A 25656-nucleotide genomic window follows, 5' to 3' on the forward strand; every position below is an offset into this window, starting at 1 on the left:
TAGTGAGAGTCTGTGTGGTGTTGTGTATTTTGTTTGCTCACAATTGTCACTTTTGCCTCACGTTTCAAAGTTCACCCTTCCAGTTTGTTATATCTGCATGAACATGGGAAGCCGCGAATGTTTAGCCTTACCTTGTTTTCTGTTGCTTTGGATGAGAGTTGCTCAGCTGTGGCGGCAGGAAGCACAAGCCTTGGTTGTAAACATGGCCAGGCAACTTTCTGGCTGCTGGTGGACAGGCGCTCGAGAAGCTCCTACCAGTGTGACTTGAGAGACATTTGTAAATATGTAACCTGCCACGCCAAAGGTGGCTAAATGTATGTTTCCATGCATTACATTTCTCCCACAGTGAGGATTTAAAAAAAAAATCTCCCAGTGGCTGGCATGCTGTGCAATTCGTGCTGTTTCTGTGCGGTGTATTTTCAAAGGACCTACGGTATAACAAGTCTTCTCAGTGTGTGTAGTTTCTCTGTTTTAAACCGCGTTTGCAATAGCAAGCGACTCGCTTGTGCTTCATAATTGCTGCATTGCCGCTCCCAGTGTTTTAAAACAGAAGTTTCAGCATGGTGTGTTAGATGAACACATTTTGATACTGCCCGATAAAACCGTAGCGCAGCAGTGGCCGCAACTCCCCTGACTCGTATTCACTTCCGGTGTTACCATTGGAACTATCGGAGGCTGCTGAATGCTGCTACCTCAGCCTTCGTTCCGTCCTTCTGACCCAGTTCGAGTGGCTTGTGTGAGATGGTTTCAGGTACAACAGACACTACTGTTTTCCAGTCGTAGGCTTCTCTTTCGTTGCTATGCGACTGTTCATTTGAAAATAACGAACTCATAGAGAATGCTGGAAAGGTGATGTGCTGGTGGCATGATTCAGTGACCACTGCCTTCCTGTATTAGCCATTTAATTTGAACACCCACTGCATTTTTCAGTTTTTGTGCCAATCCATTCCTCTTTCTACGGACTGAGTTAACAAAAGACAGTGGTGCTGAGTCACAAACGCATTTCAGTACTTGAAGTAGTTGCCATGGGGTAGTCTTTCTTGTACTCTTGCATGTCTTTGTGAATGAGCCCAAACACCCAATCAGACCCCTCAGGATATAGCGGCATGGATTAGCAAATTTAGCGGCACAAAAATGGAAATTTAGCTGCACAAATATGGAAATTTAGCGGCAATTTTGCAGCATTTTATTTGGCCATTTTTCCTACAACAAACACAGATATCTTAGTTTTTTTAGTTATTTAACAACATGAAGCTATGTATATTTGGTTTATTCAGTGTGTTAGAGTCAGAGTGAGATTGTAGCCATTGTTCTTCGGAAACTCAGGGCCTATCGGCTCATTAGTTCCATACCATCTCCAGTCTCATAACACAAGGAGAGGTCTTTCTTTTGTGTATTTTCTTCTTTCTTCCTTTTAAAAATCCATTGTAGCATAGGAAACATTGCTTTTACATTAGTTCTCTGTTTGTGCCCCAGAGATTTAGTTTGCACATTACTGGTAAGCACACTTAATTAACTGAAAACAACAATGGCATATTATGTTAAGTGAGTTAATTTTGGATCCTGATATCATAGGAATAATTCTAAGTGAAGATTTAATGAACATGCAGTACAAGCCAAAGCATTTTTTTCTTTCTCCTTGGCTAATAGTCCAGGACATGCCACACCCTCAAGCAGTGCTTAATTTGAGTCTGTGGTTTCAGGTGGGACTCACCCGCACTCAGTTTTGGGGGCAATTACTTTTTTTCATTCATCAGACTGTGGCTGACAAGCAGAAGGGAAAATGCAGCAAAAGGGGAAAGACGAAGGAAGAGGATGGTGGAAAAACAGGAAGAGAGAAAGTAGAGATTAAAAACACCCTGAAGGAGTGAGATAAAGGGGTGAGGTGCGTAACTCCATGTTTTCTCCCAGAAACTCAACCTACCAAAAGCAGGTGCGAGTTTTGGGGTGAAACACCAGGTCAAAATAAGGATTAACCAGGGGTCTCTGGACCAGACTTAGTGACCCTCCTGGTTAATGTCTGATTTATAAGGAGACTCCCAGCGTCCCTCCCACATGCAGTTACCCCTTAACATCAGTAACTCCACGGGGGAGGTGGCAGATGCTACTAAGTTTACCTTGTAATCGAGTCTTGAGTATTAAATAAAGCTCTCCTTCACAGCTTCGACCTGCAACCACACAGGGCAAACGTGTGTAGTAGTTTTAAACTCTGCCCAACAAATTTCAGAGTAGGGTCACATTTGTGTTACTACGTGCTACAGAAACTTGGTTGGAGTGAACACAAGCACTGGCAGTAAACATTAGGGCACTCTGCAATCTACTGGCACTGAGTACTGCACTCTCTGCTTTACCTGATGTCACTCCCTTCCCCAGCCTGTTTACCCACCCCACTCTTTCTCCTGCCCTGTGCTTCCATACTGATTCGCACTAGCTCTTTCTTTGCCAGTCCCTCGCCACCTCACAGGGTGGTCTCCACATGGCTGGCTTATCCCGTGGCTCCCTAGCCCCCACTATGACTCACCACCCTATTGCTTTTTCCCTAGCCCGCTCACACTTCCCAACATACACTCTGCAGTTGCTGTGTTATTTACTTATTGTCTACTGATTGTGCCATTGTATTGATATGCCCTATTGTCTCCACGCTGTTTACACCCGGGTCACGCAATTGGCGTAATAAACACTGCTTGCCTGTATATAGTTTCACTGCACCGCAGTTGTGAATTGGAGGCGTCGTCTACTGTCCCACTCAGGTCTAATTAGCCGTTCTGAATGCAGCACAACTATGTACACAAAGCAGGCCAGGCCGCCATTATACAGAATGTAGGGGGGCTTTGTAAATAAGGAAAACAACAGAGTGGCGTGTTCGCACCTCATCAGCCTAATAACCGCTATTTACATACAGAGCCGTCTGCCCGTCTGCTCCTAATACCCCCAGGATATAGCGGCTTTTGTAAAAATGTCGCAATTTCTACAAAAGTGCCGATTTCGCTGGCACTTTTGTAAAAATCGCTGCACTTTTACAAAAGTGCCGATTTCGCGCGAAATCGCGATATCCTGGAGGGTCTGGTTATTGTAGGAGCTGAACAGACCAATGTTAAACACTTTAAAACTCAAATTATTTTGAAAATTGTTGAGTTCCCCTAAGCAGAAGTGGGTAACATCACGGTATATTTTATTACTTTGAAAATAAATTGTTTGATTGAGGCAATGCCTACAGTTCTTGCCTCTTATTTGTTGCCTTTTCCTTGTGACAAGCTGATTTTTCCCGATTGGCATCATATTATAATTAATCCTGTAAAGAGCCTTTTTCCTACTTTGTATTTCATGGTTTGCTTTTAATTACCTCAGGGTACCTCATGTTAAGGTAGTTTTCGTGTGTTGCGTTAGATTGCCTTGTGTCTTAGCCTGTTTGGAATTGTCTTGCTTTTTGTGCTGAAATGTGAGGCATATATTACTTTGGTTTATTTTCTGTTTGGTTCCCTTTGGGTGCCCTGCTTTGTCGCGTGTTGCCTTAGTTTGCCATGTGTTGCTTTGTTTCAAGTCTTGTCGTAGGTTCACTTGTGTTGTTTTACTGACCCCATTAGTTGCTTGTTTGCCGTGTCGCTTTATTCAAGGCCTGCAATGCCTTAGGTTGCCCTGTGTTAGCTTGACTTGTTGCTCTACTTTTCTATGTGTTGTCTTTCATCGGTCAGTTCATTCTGTGCCATATGTGAGAGATTAAGCTATTTACATTGTAAATGACAATGCCATTTATTTATCTGTTTTCAAAACCAACACATAAATAAAAAAATTGTCATTTACAATGCCAATAGCTCTAACTTTGGCAAAGGCGAGACCGTTGCATTGTAAATGCTTGTTGTCCTTTGTTTGCATCCATTTTGGCATCCTGGCCGTTAGAGGGAGTAGGGCAAATACTGTGGTGGTTTTGCTTAGCTACTTCATCCCCACCACTGCACCAAGAGAGGCGTTAAGGTAAATGAGATTCCCCTCCAGGGCCCAGGACGAGGCCTGGCGACTGCGAAACGGACTTTGGCTACCTCCCTACGGCATTAATTGGAGGGTCATCACTCTAAGGAGATGGAGTCCAACTGCGGGACCCTGCGCATGGGAAGCAGGGTATCCTAGTAGGGCGATATAGCGTTGACTGTCCTATGTGACAAAATCTATGTGGGTTAACTGTCCTGGCCCTCAATATACAACGGGGCCTCCGGAAGTGCAGTCTCCCCTGTAGTAAAAGGAGGATTGGGGCCCCCACCTCCTCTGCAGGTCTGCTTGGCTCTTAAGTGACTGGTAGGTGCAACAGGGGGAGGCACAGACTCGAAGCACAGGGTCCAGGAAGGCCGCTGGCTCTGCAGCAGGGGGGGGGGTATACAACTCACCCCCCTATTTGGCACAAGTTCAGGCTCTCCTCCATCCTCTGCTCAATCCTTGGCTCAGCCTCCTCCCTCCCGATTCCACTGCAGTCTCCGCTCCCCACTGCTGGATCACAGATGCTTAGACCAGCTCTCGTCCTCCCCTGCTCACCTCCTTACTGAATTTGTGCTCCGCTCCACAGGCCGTCCGTCCCGGATCCGCTGGCAATGTCGGATCTCCTGATAAGGAGTCTGCGGGGATACCAAGGCAGCTGCATACTGTCTCGGGCAACTTGGTCGATGCTGCTCAGGCCCCGGCAGTGTAATGTTCGCGATCGCGGGTTAGCGGTCTAGTTGGCCGCGCACTGGTGGGTGCGCATACGCGGGCGCGTTACGTCACGCCCTGGACTATAAAATAAAGGGGGCGTGGCCGGCGAGGTTAGTCCGGACCACGCGGTAACTCAAACTGGTGTCCCGAGTCTCATTACTGCCGCAGCGCTAATCCCATCACGCGCATGCGGCCCAAAGACTCAACACTGGCGACGAGGGTCTGAAGACCCACGCATGTGCCCCCGCTCGCTACGTCTCGGCGTTGCTCCGAGGGTGTAGGAGTCCACGGCAGGCACTTTGGTTCCCATGCTCGGCAGGCCCAGACCGGGCAGCCCGCTCCGCGCCTGGAACCCGCGGACGATGGCAGCCACGGGCGGTTGTCCCCGTTGATGCTCGTAAGAAGGGCCGCCGACGGGCGTGGTGTGCCCCCAAGTGGCGAAGCTGGCGCCCTGACCCAAGAAGAAGTGGTGTGAGTACCGCCCCCAGCGCAGTTGCGGTCAAATGCTGATGCCCCTAATCCTGGCACAGTCGGGGAAGAAGGTCGCTGCCAGGGCGTGAGGCCCCAGAATAGTCAGCCCAGCAGCACACGCACAGCACAGGTCGCCCAGTAAGAAGACGGAGCCAAGGCGAATCCTCGACCAGCCGGAGTAGCAGGCAAGATTGTCCCAGGCCACACGCTAGGCCGCTCCACGTGCCGACATGGCGTCCATTCCCCCCATAGAGCCATTTGTAGTGGACGGCGCCCCAGCATCCCTGGCGCCGCGCTGGAAGGACTGGACGGATCGTCTTCAGTTCTACTTTGAGGGTGCAGGCACAGCGAGGGGGCTGCTTCTTCACCTGGGAGGGAAAGATATCCACAGGATTTATAAGACCCTAGTGGAAGCCACACCAAAGACCTACATCAAGCTCCTCAATGCGCTCAATGCACATTTCGAACCAATGGCCAGCAAAGATTATGTACGGTTCATATTCCGGCAGGCCAAACAGGAAGCCGAAGAATCGCTCAACGCATTCCATGGTAGGCTTAAAGAACTCGCCAGCACCTGTGGTTTTCGCGATGAACAAGAGGAGATACGAGGCCAAATAATACAAGGGTGCTACTCATCAAACATGAGAGTAAAGATCCTGCAAGAAGACGGAAAACCGCTAGCAGCTCGTGCGGACGGATGAACCACTTCGCAGCGGTATGCAGATCCACGAAGTCGAAGAATGAAGCTGCCCACACCATAAGGGAAAGCCAGGACAGTGAAGACATGGACGATGATTCCAACGACTACCCGGTCCACTACATGTTCGCCATTGACCAACCGCAGAGAAAGAAGAGGCGTCTCCCAAAGTGTCGCATAAGGATACACCAGCAGGAAGTAAGAGCCACCATCGACACCGGAGCCTCGATTGAGCTCATGGCGGCGAACATGTATAACCAGCTACGGAACAAACCAACTCTAAAAGCAGCAAGGATCCGGGTGTTCGCATACGGACAGAAGACCCCAATTCCAGTGATCGGCTGTTTCCAAACGGAACTGCAGCACCAAGACCGGAAGGTCCCGACGACCGTCTACGTCACCAAGAAGGGCAGTGGCATGCTCATCAGTGGGCAGGCGGCAGAAGAACTCCAACTGATATCGTTCGCAATGGCCGTACTAACAGAGGAGCTAGACACGATACTAGATGAGTTCGAAGACACATTCAGAGGCTTCGGATGCCTCAAGGGGAAGGAGGTGTCACTCCACATTGATCAATCAATCCAACCTGTCGCCCTCAGGCATCGGAGAATAGCCTTCCACCTCAGGAAGAAGGTCGAGGAAGAACTAGAAGCCCTCGAACGACAGGGCATCATTGAAAAGGTCAGTGGGCCTACCCCGTGGGTGTCTCCAATCGTGGTTCAAGTCAAAGGATGCTACAAGGGACTTATTTCGAAATTCTTCAGTTTGATTAGTGAGTTGTACCAGAGTATCACACTCAGTAGTATCCACCGGATAACAGACTTATTGCACAATTGTAAATAAATTAATGGAAGGGTAAAGGAAAACAGAGCAAAGGAATTATATTTCAAACAAGGTTTTTACTACAAAAAAGTTTTGGGGAGATAGATACAAACAAATCAATTAAAGCAAAAAGTCATGAACAAAGATGGACAATGTTTTCTCAATAGTTCATAACTAAAAGCATCAACTCCTCGTGAATGAAGCAAACAACCCAAATTAATCAATAGAAAGTGGTTGTAAGTTGGTGTCAAAAACAACATTAAAGGAGATGATGAGGTGTCGACGTTTCGGTCTTGGCTGCAGTCGTCAATAAGACCATCATCAGGACGATATTTATTCAAATACTGAAAAGAACTCCCTTAAATATTGAAAGGTGGGACCACATCCGTTGGTCTAGGAAAGACTGACTGTCCACGAATGAATTTCTGAAAAATTGAACAGTGAGACCACATCCGTTGGTATAAAAAGACTGGCTATCAAGTCAAGTCGAGAGTGCAATCTGTTCGTTTTGAAACGACGGCTCACACAGCATATATGTATCCTGACAGGTTCGTCTACCTCACGAAGAAGGGCAGTGGCATGCTCATCAGCGGGCAGGCGGCAGAAGAACTCCAACTGATATCGTTCGCAATGGCCGTACTAACAGAGGAGCTAGACACAATACTAGATGAGTTCGAAGACACATTCAGAGGCTTCGGATGCCTCAAGGGGAAGGAGGAGTCACTCCACATTGATCAATCAATCCAACCTGTCGCCCTCAGGCATCGGAGAATAGCCTTCCACCTCAGGAAGAAGGTCGAGGAAGAACTAGAAGCCCTCGAACGACAGGGCATCATTGAAAAGGTCAGTGGGCCTACCCCGTGGGTGTCTCCAATCGTGGTGGCGCGCAAGCCCAAGCAGCCTGGCCAGGTCCGCATCTGTGTAGGCATGCGCCTACCCAAAGCGGCGGTCAAGAGAGAACGGCATCTGACCCCCAAAATCGATGACATTTTAGGGGAATTAAATGGAGCAAAGTGGTTCTCCAAGATGGATCTCCGATCGGGCTATCACCAGCTGCCCCTCCATCCAGACTCCCGCTACATAACCACTTTCTCCACCCACGTGGGCCACAGACGTTATCGATGTCTCAACTTCGGCATCTCCAGTGCCGCAGAAGTCTTCCAGAACACCATCCGAGAGGTTCTGAGCGGGCTCCCGGGAGTCCTGAACGTCAGCGACGATCTGCTAATATATACGAACTCGATCGAAGAACACCACCAAAGATTGAGAGGCGTGCTGCGGAGAATCAAGGACTCGGGCCTGACCCTGCACCGTGAGAAGTGCCAATTCCTTCGAAACAAGATCAGTTTCTTCGGATATACCTTCTCGGATCAAGGAATAGCCCCCGACCCGGACAAGGTGAGAGATGTACAGGAAGCCCCAGCTCCCTTCAACATGTCGGAAGTGAGAAGATTCCTGGGCATGGTGAATTTCTGTGGGAGATTTATTCCGGACTTGTCAAACCTCACCAGGCCCCTCCGAGAGCTCACCAAGTCCACCACCCCCTGGCAGTGGGGCGAAGAACAGGACACAGCCTTCCGGGACACCAAAGCCGCACTGTCGGCAGACAAAACCCTATCATACTTTGACCCGGCGAAGCCTACCAACATAGCCGTGGATGCCAGCCCTTACGGCCTGGGAGCCGTGCTGACGTAACGCCAAGGGGGAGATGACTGGTCACCCATCGCCTATGCCAGTCGATCTTTGACCGAGACAGAACAACGATAGTCCCAGATAGAGAGAGAGGCGATTGCGATCCATTGGGCCTGCAGACATTTCCACGTCTACGTATACGGACACCCGTTCACAGTATCAACAGACCACAAACCTCTGATCCCCCTATTCCGAGGGTCAGTGTCCAAACCGCCGCCCCGAATAGAAAAGTGGATCCTACAACTACAAGAATACGACTACCAAGTAGAGTACAAACCTGGAGCGACAAACCCAGCAGACTACCTCTCTAGGCATCCCTGAGCAGCCACCAACGTGGAAAAGGAGGACGCGGAGGAAACCGAAGAATATGTGAAGGTCGTGCTGGAAAGATCAAGGCCCCTACCAATGAGTTTGGAAATGATTATTGAGGTGACTCGTAACGATGAAGAACTCCAGCTGGTGATGAATGCCCTGCGAACCAACGACTGGAGAGCCGTTCAAGCCTCGCTAAACAAGAGGACGCCACAAGCAAGAATCTTCCTGTAGACCTTCCTGAGAGTGAAAGAAGAACTGTCAGTCGACAGCCAAGGGTGCTTACTGAGAGGACCACGGATCGTGATGCCGGAAAGCCTAACCCGGCAAGCAGTCGAGTTAGCACACCGCGGACACCAGGGCATAGTGAAGACCAAGAGTAGGCTCCGAGCCAAAGTGTGGTTTTCGGACATGGACACCAGAGTGGAACAGACGGTCAAGGAGTGCCGATGGTGCCAGGCCGCGGGGCAACCCGAACGTCCACCCCCAGTCCTCACAGAAGACAACCCGCAGAGACCGTGGGAACGCGTCAGTGCGGATTTCAGGCACCTCCCAGATGGAAGATACGTACTTGTCATCATAGACGATTTCACCAAATACCCTGAGGTGGAAGTCATAACAGCTCTCACTGCCAAGGAGGTCATCGCAAAATTTGAGAAGGCAATCGCCACGCACGGCATCTTCGAGTGTGTCAAGACGGACAATGGGCCGCCGTTTCAAGGACAAGAGTTCGCAGAATACCTCAAGGAGTGGGGAATCCATCACCGGAAAGTGACCCCCCGCTGGCCTGAAGCCAACGGGGAGGTAGAGAGGTTCATGCGCACGCTTAATAAAGTCATCAGAATCGCCCATGCAGAAGAGGCTCCCCTGGAGAGAGCAATCTACACATTCCTGAGGGAGTATTGGCTTACACCACATCGCACCACGGAAGCAGCCCCAGGCCCCTCTGCAATGGGGCGGATAGTCAGAGACACCCTTCCCAGCCACCCTAACTGGACTCCGAACAACGTAGACCCGCGGAAGACTCTATCCAACAGGGCTCGGTCCAATGACTATGCCGGTTTTCAACAAAGGGCCAATGAACCGACAATCCGAGAAAGAGACCAGGTCTACGTGAAGGACAGATATCCGGGGAGCAAGTTCAGACTCCCATTCGAACCCCGACCGTGGACAGTCATGCGCCGCACAGGCACCATGGTGACGGCTCAACGAGGGATGGAAACGGTCACACGCATCATCTCTTTCTTCAAGAAGGCTCACCTGAATTCCCCGGGCTCCCAAAGTCAGGAACCAGAAAAGGAAGCATCCAGCCAACCTGAGGGATCAAGCAGTCCAGGAGGTGGTGAAAGTGATGCCCTGGGTGAGGACATGGCGGCGAGCCCCTCAGTCACTGAAACTCCCAGAATCAGCAGTCCCCGGACGATCCCCGGGGTGCCGGAGGATCCCCTCAAGAGACCCCGCGGAGGGCACCCTCCTGGGGAGAAGCTGCAGGATATGGGCTAAGAAGAAATCCGGCCCCGTCTTCCCAACTGGCGGACTTTGCTGTAGGCTGATCACGAACTCTCCATCCATCAGACTCGTAACAGGCCGGATGGCCCAATACTCTTTTTTTTACTATGATTACTAACAACTCTTAAATACATTGTTTTGTTTAAATAAAGGTTAAAAGGAATGTAATGTTAGCGATCGCGGGTTAGCGGTCTAGTTAGCCGCGCACTGGAGGGTGCGCATACGCGGGCGTGTTACGTCACGCTCTGGACTATAAAATAAAGGGGGCGTGGCCGGCGAGGTTAGTCCGGACCACGCGGTAACTCAAACTGGTGTCCCGAGTCTCATTACTGCCGCAGCGCTAATCCCATCACGCGCATGCAGCCCAAAGACTCAACAGGCAGGATAATGCCTTGATGCCCCGGCTGCTGATCTGTGTCGCAGTGGCGATTCCGCTGCGCCACCTTGCCGAGTCCGGAGGTGCAGGCTGGCGTGCTCACCAGGGCCGATAGGGCTGCGGCGGTACTGGACCAGCAACTGCTGCCTGAGCCACTACACGCCTCCACGGGCGGCCGAACTAGGTCCACCCAAGTCTTTCCGCTGGCCCCGTAACTAGGTAAGGCCACGCTAGCCACCCTTCTCTGCTTCTGGGGGCGTGGACTGGCAGGCTCTCCAAGGCCGATGAAGCTGCGGAAAAACCGGAACAAACCGTGCCGCCCGCACCACATTACACCTCCGCACCACATTACACCTCCGCGGGCAGCTGGGCTAGGTCCAACTAAGCCTGAGTCTCTTTGATGGTCTCCGATGCTGGATAGGGCCACGCTTGCAACTTCCCTGCGCCGCCTCACTACTTCGTGCTGCGTGCTCGTCATTGGGCCAGTCTCTTGCAAGAGCCGGCCTGCTGCGCTGTGCTTGCCCCGCGAGGCTCCTTTCGGCGTCAAATCTCTGTATTCCCAGCATCGTGTCCCCAGCATTTGGCGAGGGCTGGACCGGGTCTTGTGGGTCCAGCTAGTCAGAGCATGGGCAGTGGGCCCAGGGGGTCTGGCGGAGCAACGAGCTGGCACGTCCTACTCGCTCGCCATCTTGGCCACACCCCTTACAATGATTTTACAGTGAACCTATTACAACACTATGCTGCTTTGCAATAAGACCTACGATTGTATTAATTTAGCCTTTTTTCCTATGCTAAATCTAATTGATCATTTAACTTGAGTGTAAGTGTTATCTTTTTTGTAAGGGTTTTAATTATCTTTGCAAATAAAATTATTCATTCATGTATGAGGTTAAAAAATGGCATGGTTGGTTTAGAAGAATATGATTTTGGTATTCCGCTTGTATTTTGTTTCGGAGGTTGCTGTAAGTAGGTGGTAAGTTTCTTTGCTGTGGAAGTTGGCTGTGTGTAGGTAGATAGTGAGTTTCTATGTGCAGGGAATGAAGTTGGCAAGTTGGTCTGTAGTTGGATGTCTGGAGGACTCAGCAGATATTTCGTTTTATATTGGGATGAGACCATAATGAAATTGTGTGCCAGGAAATCTGAAGTGAGGGCCTCAGAGTTTTCATTAAAAATGTAGGTGGAAGAAAGTGTGATAGAAAAAAGTGAGGTCATGAATGTTATACTTCAAACATATGATTACCATAAACATGCTTGTGTGTTGGACAACTAAAGAATATAACAATACAAGCACAGCCCCCTCCCCGGGACACTGTGGGAGGCGTTCAAAACTACTATATGAGGGTTCATTATCAGCTACAACACAGGCAAAGCACGAAGAAGCCTTCGGTAGGTGGCAAACTTTAAAGCGCACCTAATTGATCTAGAGCAGACCGATGCTGCAGCTCCAGACCTGACCCTCCTCTACACCATCTTACACACTCAATCACCAATAAGGCAGATCCTCACAGATGAGGCACACCTGTCGTGGCTTGTGATGCAAAGCCATATCTATCACTGGGGGGGAGAAGTCTAGCAAAATCCTCCACCGCATTTGCTTTCCTGTCGCATTACAAATGCCCATAAGCCATTTGGAAGAGGATGAAGGGAACGTCATCACCACAGAATCCCAGATAGCTGCAGAATTCGCAACTCACTATGCCCACCTCTTTTCATGCGTAGGCAGACCCGCTGTGTCCGACCTGGCTTCCTTTCATTGCAGACACACCACCGACCCCTTAGCACTGACGAAAGACTATTATTAGAGAAAGGTGTCATGTTGGAGGAGCTGGAGAGGTCTTACATCAAATCAAATTGCGCAAAACCCTTGGCCTCAATGGGTATCTGGTAGAGTTCTAGGAAACATACTCATCCCATCTGAGAAAGCTGATGATAGACCAATTCACCGCAGCCCTCTAGAGTGCACAAATCCTACTAGACCTGTGACTAGCAGACATTTCTCTCATACCTAAACGTAGCCTTCCAGCCACCCGGTGTTCATCTTACTGACTCATCTTCCTTGTCAACGTGGAAGCAAAAATGTGGGCCTAAACACAAGATAACCGACTGCTGAAAGTCGTGGGCACTCTGATTCACCAAGATCAGTGTGGCTTCATAGCCAGACCCAGTCACAAGACACAATATTCGATGCATGCAGAATGTCCTGGTATTGGCACCTAATCTATTAGTAGACAGGGCCCCACTCCTTGTCAATTTCCATAAGGCGTTTGATTCCATGGAATGGAAATATCTGTTCATACTCCTTACTAAAATTAACTTTGGTCCCCGAGACCTAAACGTTGTCAAACTGCTTTACAGCAATCTCATGGCCAGCGTCTGCATTGGAGGCTCAGTGTCCCCTACATTACCAATCCTACTGGGCACCCAGCAGGGTTGCCCCCTATTACCCTTGCTGTTTGCACTGGCTATTAAACCCTTGGAAGAATAGATGCACTTGCCCAAGAGTTTGAGAGGAACCATGGCATGTCAGACTAGGTATTACTGTATGCAGGCGATGTTCTCATCTTCCTGGAGAATCCAGGCTCATGGATTCTCCAGATCCTGAGGCTCCTTGGGGACCACTCTGGCTTATGCATAAGCATGGTGAAATCCTTATTATAAATCCTGGGAGACCAGACACAGTCGGTAGCCTGGACAAGAGACCTAAAAACAAGTATGACGGAGTTCCGGTACCTGGAGGTTTATGTAACAGAGAACAGTCAAAGGGCATTGGGCAAAAATCTACAGTCACACTGTAGCTAACTGCAAAAAGATTTGATTTTGGGTCTCGCTCCACCTCTCCCTAATGGGTAGATCAACCATTTTCAAGATAATCTCCTGCGCTTACTGTGCTAACTCTAAAACTTTCCTTACTCCATACCCAGGTCCTCATTTGCCCATCTCAACACGACAATGCGCAACTTCCTCTGGAACAGACTACCTCCCTGGGTCACGCTTGCCAAATGCTTTAAGGCCACCTATGATGGGGATTTCGCTACCCCCAACATTTTCTCCTACTGCAGAGCATCACTTGTGGTGGTTCTTAATGAGTGGTGGTTCAGAGGCACAAATTCACCTGCATACTCCTTGGCACACAGGGTGATGCAAGGAACCCTGATAGCACATGCTCTATATGGAGGGCCAATCCCACCTGCACTCTCACCTGCGACAAAGGTAGTATACCGGGTGTGGCGTGACTCCCTTAAAGCATTAGGTTGGACTGAACAGCTGATGAGAGAACCACTGCTGTGGCCTGGGAGCTGACTTCAGCAGGTAACAGCGCTAGAGGGTTTTGACAAATGAGATCTTATTGGTATCTCTACCCTGGGGACATGATGACTGGGCACACTGTCAAATCCTTTGTGGACCTACAAGAGAAATACAGGCTACTAAAGATCTAGTTTTATCGCTTTCTTCAGATCAGAAATGCCCTCATGCTCTATGTCTCCAGCTTGACGGAGCTCCCATAATTCTGCCCACTGGAAGCCCAAGTACTACTAATATCACCTACGACATAAACTATCATTGATATAGAAAGCACTAGTGATACACACCGCTGACACATTTTACACACTGCGCAAAGCATGAGTAAAGCATCTGGGACAGTTGGACAACAACGACTGGCAAGAAGCCCTAGGCTCTCCAAGGGACTCAGCCATTGCTGCCCAATACTGACTTGCACATTTCAGATACCTACATAGGGTCTACCTCAGTCAGGTTATGGCAAATGGGGGTAATCACCACTTTGCTATGCCTATGCTGCTATACTCAAGAAGGAGACCTCATAAACACAATGCGGAGTCGTCCGGTCTTGATCTCGTTCTGAGCGGGGGTCATAACATGTCTCAGGAATATCCCAGGGTGGTCTCTGTCCAAGACCCCAATTTCATCTTCAACCTCCAACTACAGGGTCATACTGACTACTCCGGACACTACTGCACCCCAGGCCTTGATAGATGGAATAAGGTTAAGGACTAGAACAATGGTTGTGAAGGCTACAGTTAGGTGAAAGGAGAGTAATTCAGAATGCAATAGGATACGTGGTGCTAACTTCTTGGAAATACTCCTTCCCCTTGAAGGGATGAGGTAAGGCTGAGGTTTGAAAACAGGGTTACATTTAAGAGGGAGTTAGAGGAAGGAATGGGATTCATTGTTAGAGTTAGGGTTGGGTTGAGGGTGTAGTTACGGTAAGGATTCACTGTTTAGTAATAAGATTGAAATTAATGGTTGGAGTTAGAATAAGGTTAGGTGTATCCAAGGGATTTGAATAAAAAAATTAATGTGCAATTGTGCCTTTCTAATTGAAGTATGTGTACACCTCCATATTTTAATACACAGTTTTATGGTGTACAATTTTTACTACAGTATTTATTTATGGAACTGGTTTTTTCATGAAGTTAACTATAGGGCTTTGACCAGCAGGTTAGGTGGCACCGGTGTTTGGGAGAGGATAGCAAATGAGGAAGAGTGCAATGAACAGGAGGAGACCATGCTGGATCGTGCAGCAGGCAGAATGAAGGTGTTGTAGACTGGGTTATGGTGGTCTCAGGTAGTGCTGATGGAGCTGACCTAAATGTTTCAATCAGTGACACTTATAAAGCGCGCTACATACCCGTAGGGTCTCAAGGCGCTGGGGAGGGGGGGTGCCGCTACTGCTCGAACAGCCAGGTCTTCAGCTTCTTCCTGAAGGAGAGGTGGTCTTGGGTCAGGCGCAGGTCGGACGGGAGGGAGTTCCAGGTCTTGGCGGCCAGGTAGGAGAAGGACCTTCCTCCTGTAGTCGCTCTTCGGATGCGGGGGACGGCGGCGAGGGCGTGGTTGGCTGATCGGAGGTGGCGTTTGGGAGCGTAGAAGTTGACTCGGCTGTTGAGGTAGCTCGGGCCTTGGTCGTGTAGGGCTTTGTGTGCGTGGGTGAGGAGGCGGAAGGTGATTCTCTTGTTGATGGGGAGCCAGTGAAGGTCTCTCAGATGACCGGAGATGTGGCTGGATCGTGGGATGTCGAGGATGAGTCTGGCTGAGGCGTTTTGGATCCGCTGGAGTCTCTTCTGGAGCTTGGCGGTGGTCCCGGCGTAGAGGGCGTTGCCGTAGTCCAGTCGGCTGGTGACGAGGGCCTGGGTGACGGTCTTCCTGGTCTCTGAGGGGATCCACCAAAAGATCTTTCGTAGCATGCGTAGGATGTTGAAGCACGCCGAGGAGACGCTGTTGACTTGCCTGGTCATGGAGAGGGAGGAGTCCAGGATGAAGCCCAGGTTTCGTGCATGGTCTGTCGGTTTGGGTGCGGTGCCCAGGGCGGGAGGCCACCAGGAGTCGTCCCAGGCGGAGGGTGAAGAGCCCAGGATGAGGACCTCCGTCTTGTCCGAGTTCAGTTTCAGGCGGCTGGTCGTCATCCACTCGGCTACCTCTTTCATCCCTTCGTGCAGGTTGGCTCTGGCGGCGGCGGGGTTGTTGGTCAGGGAGAGGATCAGCTGGGTGTCGTCGGCGTAGGAGATGATGCTGAGGTGGTGTTTGCGTACGATGGCCGCGAGGGGGCTCATGTAGACGTTGAAGAGGGTGGGGCTCAGTGATGATCCTTGGGGGACGCCGCAGATGACTTCGGAGGCCTCTGACTTGTACGGTGGTAGGCGGACTCGCTGTGTTCTTCCGTCGAGGAAGGAGATGATCCATTCCAGCGCCTTGTCCTGGATACCGATGTTGCTGAGGCGCCGTGTTAGGGTGCGGTGGCAGACCGTGTCGAATGCCGCGGAGAGGTCTAGGAGGATGAGGGCCGCTGTTTCTCCCTTGTCCATCAGGGCTCGGATGTCATCGGTGGCGGCGATGAGGGCGGTCTCGGTGCTGTGTTTGGCTCGGAAGCCGGACTGTGAGGGGTCGAGGGATCCGTTCGTCTCGAGGAAGGCGGCCATCTGCTTGTTGACGGTCTTCTCGATGACTTTGGCTGGAAACGGTAGAAGCGAGATGGGGCGGTAATTCTTGAGGTCGGTGGGGTCCGCTGTTGGTTTTTTGAGTAGAGCGCTGAGTTCGGCGTGTTTCCAGCTTTCGGGGAAGATGGCGGTGTCGAAGGATGTGTTGATGATGTCTCGCAGGTGGGGTGCGATGACAGCGTCGGCCTTGTTGAAGACGTGGTGAGGGCAGGGGTCGGTTGGTGATCCGGAGTGGATGGAGTTCATCGTGCGGATGGTGTCTTCTGTGCTGATCGGGGTCCAGGCGTGGAGGGTGGTGGTGGGGGGGGGTGGCAGGTCGGTCGTGGTGTGCGTTGGTTGGTTGTTGAAACTGCTGTGTATGTCCGTGATCTTGTTGTGGAAGTATGAGGCGAGGGAGTTGCAGAGGTCTTGTGATGGGGTGATGTCGTTGTTTCCTGCGCTGGGGTTGGAAAGCTCTTTCACGATGTTGAAGAGTTCCTTGCTGTTGTGTGCGTTGTTGTCCAACCGGTCCTTGAATGCTGTTCTCTTGGCGGCGCGGATCAGCTGGTGGTGTTTCCGGGTGGCCAGTTTGTAGGAGGTCCTGTTGTCCGGTGTCGGGTCCCTTTTCCAGACTTTCTCGAGGGCTCGGCAGTTCTTCTTGGAGCTCTTGAGTTCGTCGGTGAACCATGGGGCCTTCTTGCTGGCGGGTCTGCTGGGCGGGGTCCTCAGCGGGGCGAGCTCGTCCGCGCAGATGGTGATCCACTTCGTGAGGTTGTCGGCGGCCTGGCTGGGGTTCGCTGAGCTGGCAGGAGGGTGTTGGCTCAGGGAGGTGGCGAGCTGGTCTGCTGTGATCTTGTTCCAGCTTCTGCGGGCGGTGTGTTGCTGGTGTTGGTGGGTCGTCGTTCTCTTGAAGGTGAAGTGGACGCAGCTGTGGTCCGTCCATTGAAGCTCTGTGGCGTGGCTGAAGTTGATGTCTGTGCTGGATGAGAAGACGGCGTCGAGTGTGTGTCCGGCGAGGTGGGTGGGGGTGGACACCAGTTGCTTGAGTCCCAGGTTGGCGAGGTTGTCGAGCAGGGTGCTGGTGTTGTGGTCGTTGTTGTTCTCCAGGTGGAAGTTCAGGTCCCCCAGGAGGATGTAGTCGGCGGAGGGGAGGGCATGCGGGCTGACGAAGTCGGCGATGTCCTCGCTGAATTGCGTGCGTGGTCCAGGGGGTCGGTAGATCAGGGTGCCTCTGAGGGTGGTGTTCGGGTTGGTGTGGATCTGGAAGTGCAGGTGTTCGGCGCTGGTCAGGGTGTTGTCGGTGCTGGTCGTGAGACGGATGGTGTTCCTGTGGATGATGGCGATGCCTCCTCCCATCTGGTTGGCGTTGCGGTCCCTCCGGATGATCTTGTAGCCCTCTGGGATGGCGATGGCGATGTCGGGAGCTGAAGAGGCGTTCATCCAGGTCTCCGTGAGGAAGGCAACGTCAGGGGCTGTGGCGTCTAGGAGGTTCCAGAGTTCGATGGCGTGTCTGTGGACGGAGCGGGTGTTGAGCAGGATGCACTTGAGGTGGGTGCTGCTGGAGTTCGACTTGTCGGGTGCTGGTGCGGGGCTGGTCCGGATGCAGGAGAACTTGCAGGCGTGGCAGCTGAAAGGTCCGTGGGTGTGTCGTGGTGTGGCTTGATGGCATTCTGGGAGTCGGCCGGTGTTGAGAGCGGTGAGGGTGGCGGCGGAGTACGTCAGGCGGGTCGGTCGGGCTCCTCGGGGGCCAGGGGTCCTGGCGCTGGTCGCGTTCCGGTCGCGGACGGGCGCAGACGGGCTTACCTTTGGCGCGCCTTCGGCGCACAATCGGCGCGCCCGCTGCGCGTGACCGCTGCGCGTTCGCACGGTCGCCATTTAAGGCGAAGTGCGCGGGTGGGCGGGGCAGCTGGGAGGCGGGAGCGGGGAGGGTTACAGAAGAAAAAGGGGCGGGGACAAGCGGCGGTGGCGGGAAGGGAGGGCGGGGGGTGGCGCGGTAGGCGGGCAACAAGGAAGGAGAGCGCACACTTTAAAATACAAACAGGCAAAAATAAACGACAAAAAACGGGCAAAACAGAGAAAAACACAGATCGGCAAGACAAGCACAAATGCTTGACAAAACCAGGAAAAAAGCGGCAAAAGCACTCGCAGCGGCGGCAGCCGGCAAACGAGGCCCAACGAGGCAGCAGGGCAGGCAAGGGGCACACGCAGCAGCTGGTGGCCGTGCGGCGCGGGGGTGTCCCACAAGTGGGTCACCCCCTGTTTTGTCTTTGAGGAAAGTGGCATAGGTATCTATTTTGGCAGGAGATATGATAATGAGTGTGGGCAGAAAAGAACATGGGAGGAACCGAAAAGTGCTAGAAGACTCATCAAGGTAATTTTGACGATGAACGACTGGTAGTAGCCTTATTTATCTAATTGGAGGGCGTTTGGGGTAGAAGAGATGGAGATCTCTGGCTGGAACTCATCCCCTTCACACATAAGGGCTATAACACCACTTATGGCTTTCAGGATGCACCTTAAAGTCTATCTATTTAAAATCCTCCCATAATAAGATAACAATGCAATATGAACAATCCATGATGGACTGTTTCAACACTACCTTATGCTAATTCACAGCTGGTTAAATTAATTAATCTGGTGTTGCTGTGCTTCTTCTCATGTTACTATACCCATCTTGTTTATTTTAATCCACTTCTCTTGTCTTTACCAGATCTGGGGCCGCATGCATCAAAGTATGGAATTGCGATTCCAAAAAAGCGATTTTTAGGGAATCACAATTCCTTATGCATGTAAGAATCGCAAAAAAAATTGCAATTCCTACAAATTCCTCGCTATTAAGAAATGCCTTTCCATTCATTCCTATGATGAATGGGAAGTCATTCGCAATTTGCGACTACCAAATACCAATTGCGAATGCAATTTGAAGAGTGCTAGGGGGCCTAAAGGCCACCCTGCTGCACCCCCAAAAATGTGATGTGTTTACATGTGGCGAACACACATACGCCACATTGGACTTTGAAAAATGCACTTTTGTGCATTTGTCAAAGTTTTTGCAAATTACCATCAACTTGCAGTTGATGGAAATTAGCGTTTCCTAAATGTGAAGTCGCATTTAGGAAAGGCATGATGCATCCTAAATAGGGAATCGCAATTTGCGATTCCCTAAAAGCATTCGCAATTTAGGTAATCGCAAAATTTGCGATTACCTACATTGCGAATGGGTTGCTGTATCTCAATTGGCTAAATACTGATAGCAAATGGGCCGGTTCTGCGAATCGGCCCATTTGCGGTCCGTATTGACCTTGATGCATGTGCTCCCTGGTGTATTATAAACAGTCCACATATCTCTGTGGTCCTGGTTGCTCTCTGTGGAGGGTAGAAGGCCAGGAAATCGGTTTCCCACCACTTTGAAGTAGCGCGTACATGTTGAACGTTTTGCTGCTCGCTTTTTCATTCAGTTCTCTCCAAAGAGATATATTTTTCCACTGCACAACTTACATTTATCTTGAACCCTCGGTGTCTTATTTCTATCATTCTTATTTTGGCGACAAAGTTTCCATTCAGCTCCCAACGCTCGGTGGAACGCAAAATGTGGTAGCCTTGAAGGTATTGCTGCATCACATTAAGTAATATCTTCTGAAAACATAGTGAAACTTGCTTTCATATAATTATACTATTTGCCTCACATAGACCAAATTTTTTCATGGCTTCTCTCCTTCATAGTTGTTTTCACCATCTCTTTTATTAGAAGGATTTCTCGCCCCATTCTTGGATATAACCTATCTCCGTAAAATCAACACTTGACAAGTCTGCACGCTTTTATTTGATCATAGGGAATTCCTTATTTCTGCCCATGGCTCCCAGACCTACTTTTGCTTATTCTTGAATGTCACCTTTAATTTTTACAGGGCCCTATTTCCAGATCAATCTTAAGTTTGGAGAATTCTACCACATGGTTTAGCAATTCTTATTGTCAATCTCTTAGAGGGCACCTTCTCTCAGTTAGGTATATCACCACAAGAGCTCATCTTTTGTTTGACAGCAGATTGAAAGTCATTGTGCTTTGACCCAGACCGCATTCCTTATTGGTGACTAAATGCTCCACACGCCCCCTTTTCTGGTTGTCATGATTTCATATTGAGTCACAGCACCTTTAGCTTCTCCTTCTTTAGTATCTCATGTACTATCAGTATCATCTGGCTGTAATCCCTCCCTGCTTCCTCAACTGCAGTTTCAAATTGCGTAGCTTGTGTTTTTCCTCTTTCTTGAGTAATGTGTTTTTCTGTCAGTGTGGCAACTTGAGAGCTGTGGAACTTCTCTTTCTCTCTTGTTCTGTGTCTCACATATCTGAGTAACTTTTAGCATATATTAAAGTCCATCCCCTTTCCACATTTATATAAATTCCTTATTTTATTGCACTTCTTAGTTTCTCGTTTCCCCTAAGGTTGTACCATAAGTGTCATGTGTCCTTTTTTCAGTAGTAGGAATTGACAACTCTCTTTTCAATTTAAAGTTGCAGAAGGTTGGTATTTGTAACTGAAGAAACATACATTTAAGGATAGAGCATAATTTAGGATTGGTCACATATAACTGCTGTCTCTGGATGGATTTCACTGTACAAATTGTGTACTTATGGGTTACTCACTGTTGCGCTTGGGTTGACTCCTAGGGCATATAACATGGCAAGATGTATAATTCCCATTCCTATCAGTTGCTCCATTCATCACCTAGGTGGAACCCTTAGAACAAGTACCGTGGCTAGTTGTACAATGGTGTGTACAGATTGCTCAATGCCGCACCTTGGTGAATTCTTCAGACTTATACCTTAGCTAGATGTTTGATTGTTGCACTTCTGTCACTCGGTGATGGACCCATTAGAGCATATATATTGTGTGGGTCTAAAATGCTCATTCCCTTGGCTTCTTCCCTTCTCTTCCGGGAAGGACTCTTCGTAGCATATGCAGTGTCTGGCTGGATAATGGCCATTTCTGTGGGTCGCTCTTTGGCCTCTTCTGTATGGGCTCCCAAGCATATACAATAGTCAGTGGAAAATTGCACCTTCGAAGGGAAGTACCCTCTCTGGCCTTTCCTTGTTCTGTATCCAATATTGCTTAAACTGTATGATTGAAATCGCTCCACAGAAAGTAGGTAACAACATGCTTGACCGTGTCCACTCTCGCACTCTTTTCTAACACCCAGAGATATGCAAAATTACACACTTTCTGCAACACAGTTGATTGGATATCCGCCATACCTTCATGACATCAAACATTTCAACATAGGCCACACTCTATCTATCCATACACTAATAACTCATGTTTAAGCGCCCTATCTCTCACTGCTCTTCTCTTCAGTCCATGCCAATGTAGGGACAACAAAACTTGATAGGAGCACATCTCTGGGGTTTTCACTAATGATGTAGGCCACATGACATATTTACAACAAGGGGTGGTGAGGGACAGAGTCTCTGAATTAAGCAGAAAGCTCTCACCCAGTCAAGAGATCAGGGCTAGATCCAACACCGTTTTTTAGCTCACTGCACCATCCCAGTTTCAGAACCTGGCTGTATGCAAATTAGTCTGTTCCCTGAGTCCCTTTCTCACTGCTCTATCAGGATTCAAGCAAGCCGGGCCGAAGAAGGCTGAAATGCCAGAAACCGGTCCCCGGTAGCTTGTCTCCTTTCTGGTGAAGAATTGGCTTGGTAGTTTAGTCTGCCCTGTTCCCATGATGCACTGGGCCAGGGACAGACTGATTTGCATATAGCCAGGTTCTGAGCTGGGATGGGGCAGTGAGATAAATAACGGTGATGGATCAAGCCCTGATCTTTGGACTGGGTAAGAGTGGTCTGTTTAACTCAGACACTCTGTTCATCACCACCCCCTTTTTGTAAATCGTAGGCCACATGACAGACACACGCTCTTTTACCTAAACTACTCTCATGTAATAACATGCAACCCATCTGCAAATGTGCTTTGGTACCTCGCGAAAGGTATGAAGCGCCATATAAACCCAATTTATAATATGATTAAACGCTATAATAAAAATACAGGTAGCAGGTAACACTGACATACTTGGGTTACTAAACGAAAATTGGGTGACCTCAATAACAGGCATCTACAAAGCCAATAGATCTGGCTTGTGGATACAGTGGATTAGACACAGTCATTCACAAATGCTGTTTATCACAATAAAACCTTCCTTGTTGGCTTTGCCCATGCTTGGCTAAAGGTAGTAAAAAATGATTGTTTACTCTATAGAATGTACATGAGAGCTAAAAAATTAAATGTGACAAACAGCGCAAAAACTGTGCTCTCTTTAAAAGTAAAATAGCATCATAAATCTAGATCGAAGCACTTGCCGCAAGAGGAAACAATGCACCAAATAGCTATTAGCGAGAGTGGTGGAGGCAAAGTCCACTCTATGTAAATGTCAAAGAATTGATAACAGCATGTCATGCAAACAGCTGTGCTCTCAAGCCAGGGCTAAAAAGCTGGAAAACACGTTTGCTGTAGGAAACGCCTCCTGAGAATGGACCATTCACCATGCCCCTGCAGGAGAGGGTCTGCAGCAGACAAAAATGTCCTAATTAGTTGTGACTGAGACTACTTACTCCTTTTGCTTCAATGCACGGATCCTCACCCAAGCAACTGATTTTGTATTGTAGTTCGGCATGCTTTGTTACCCGGCAATGTTCACACTTCCTTCATATTGTATGTGTGGATGTAAGTGCAGAGATCGCCAAGCATGGGCAGTAGAGGATAGTAGTGTCGCTGCCAGGCAGGCATCACCCTCTTCACGCAGTAATGGACCAGTGGCAGTATGTATGTTTTTGCAGGACAGCTGTGACTCCAAGCGCTAGGGTGGTTTAGGGCCTCACTAGATTGATTTGTGGAGCCACAAATGCTGCAATGACTTTCCGCCTCTTTCATTGGTTACTCACCTGGAATTTCCTTGCAGCAAGGATCAGCATGAGCCTCTCAGTGCCTTTGGTTGCAGAATTGGAATCATGTTAAAACTCAGGTCACTTACTCATCCTGTCAATTCTGTTGTTTTCAGGCTCGAATCACCAGGACGGGGGAGATGTCGGCGGTGAAGATCATAAAACTGGAACCAGGTATGGAATATTAACATAGGTCTCTTTAGAGTTTTCCCCTGCTTGACTTGTTTCCTTTACAGTTGTAGGAATCTTTACCTCCAGCATGAACGATTGTAGCCTCCATCTAATCCCCTAAGCATAGTTCATCTCATGAAGACTGTAACGATGGCCGAAGTTAAGGTCAGCGCAGTGGGATATTTAGTGCACCTTCTTTAAGCAGTAGAAATCTGTGGGGTCTTCTATTGCAAAGTTTATGTACCTTTGCAAGTGAAGATTCAGGGCTCATCAGTTTTATCTTTGGTACTTATTCCTAGAATTCATGTAATATTCAATTTGGGATTCTGTAGACTAGAGAATAAAAATAACTTATTGGAAAATTATACAGTTTCCTTCAGAGAAACAAATTGAAACTATTCCAGTCTGTACATAGACAACTGAAACAAATCACCCTGATATTAGGCCTTATTGATAGAGCTCCACATCCTGTTCATCTCAACAAATTTTAACTAGGACTGTGAGTATCCTATTCCCGCATATCACTTAACTAAAAAAATGTATTTCCAATTACGGTGATTGAATCTTTTCTACCCCTGATTGATGTACAGATCACATACCATTTCTCTCTAACTGATCATTAGGGATTTCCCCTCTGATTCTCGGTTACCTGAAGAAAACTGCATCAGTGGTTTAATTCCTTTTCTTGCTTCAGCAAAAAGTGCTACAAAATGATCTCATTCTTTGCACACTTATAAATCTTCATGACCCTGATTTGTGCTATAATTGTGAGTTGAATTTCTGCTTGGAACTCTAGTTCTGAAGATCTAAGCGTGTCTTGTTTTTTAACGATGGTACAGGGTGGTTTTGTGCCTTGCTATTCAACTCATGTAATATTCACCATCTTGAATAAAGAATTATTCAGATTGCCAAGAAGGACTTTTCTGCCCTTAGTGGCTTTTTCCTTCTAGCTGGGGTCCTCTTAACTAAACCCTTGACACACTTCACCTATATACTAAGTACATGGTTTCTCAGTGGCTACTAGGAAGAGTCGTCCTTTCGTTGGGCAATGCTCACTCAGTGAATTCAGCGATATGGCACCCCAGTTGATAGCGTTTTGATACCTGAAATTCCCTTGGAAATGTATGAACTTTATTAAGGAAGCATGCTTCCACACTACATGGGTGAGCCATGTAGCTAATTGAAGATTTGACAGTCATTACCTTTCTCAAAGCTTTGGCTTCCTTTATGCAAATATTCATGACCATATAGAAGATGCATACATGGTTCAAAAAATCAAGTTTAGATTACCCATCAATAAACCTTCACCTAGCACCATAGTTTGGAACCAGAGAGTGCATGACTATTTTTAAAAAGTCAATTTAATAAGAGATTTTTAGAAAGTCTATAATGTACAACCATCACTTTAGAACACTCTTTTGCATTGATGAGATTCATGTGCTATTCTTACCGAACTTATGGGCTCTGCAGTGAATCAATGTATTCTTGTGGTTTCAAGGAGCTATCGTGGAAGGTGGTTTTTCTGTTGGCTATCACTTATTTGTGTTGGGTGAGCGAGTTATAAGCCATTGAAACAGAATCTGTCTAAGGACAAAGTACATCGCCAATATTTTTACAGAAGGTCGTGCCGCCATTCCTCATCACAGAATCTTACTACCTTCTTTCTATGCTGAGCCTCAAAACATCGAAGAGCACTCTTCACACGCTCTGGGTGTGGGAATGATTGTCATGTATTACACTGATTAAAGCAACTGTTTGTGACATTTGTACATCCACCGTGAGAGACAGCGATTTAAAAGTTACTCTTACCAATAAGGCTTTTGTGGTGCATGCAAGACTGTTATACATGTGCCAATCTTCAACCAAACCTGCGTTCCACATGCAAATACCATTTTTAGGGGAAATCCCTATTGCAGACTTTTGCGAAGCAGCTACATGGTCGTTCTTGCACAAATTAAAAAAACTCTTTTGTGTTGATTTACATGTAAAGAGAGGAGCTGGCGAGGTCCCAAAATTTAATGTTCTTCCAATTCATTTCCACCAACTTCCAGAGGAA

General features: G+C 48.7%; 1 protein-coding gene across 2 annotated transcripts in view; it reads left to right on the forward strand.

The window, feature by feature from the left end:
- MAP4K2 (mitogen-activated protein kinase kinase kinase kinase 2) overlaps positions 1-25656 on the forward strand; it is a 348117-nt gene that overhangs the window by 102503 nt on the left and 219958 nt on the right. For both annotated transcript variants that reach the window (XM_086938087.1, XM_086938086.1), the window contains exon 2: positions 23546-23603. In XM_086938087.1, coding sequence (XP_086794213.1) covers positions 23546-23603 — 58 coding nt within the window. The remainder of the gene's footprint in view (positions 1-23545; positions 23604-25656) is intronic.

This window comes from Lissotriton vulgaris, chromosome 9, assembly GCF_964263255.1.
Source record: "Lissotriton vulgaris chromosome 9, aLisVul1.2, whole genome shotgun sequence".
Classification (NCBI taxonomy): domain Eukaryota; kingdom Metazoa; phylum Chordata; class Amphibia; order Caudata; family Salamandridae; genus Lissotriton; species Lissotriton vulgaris.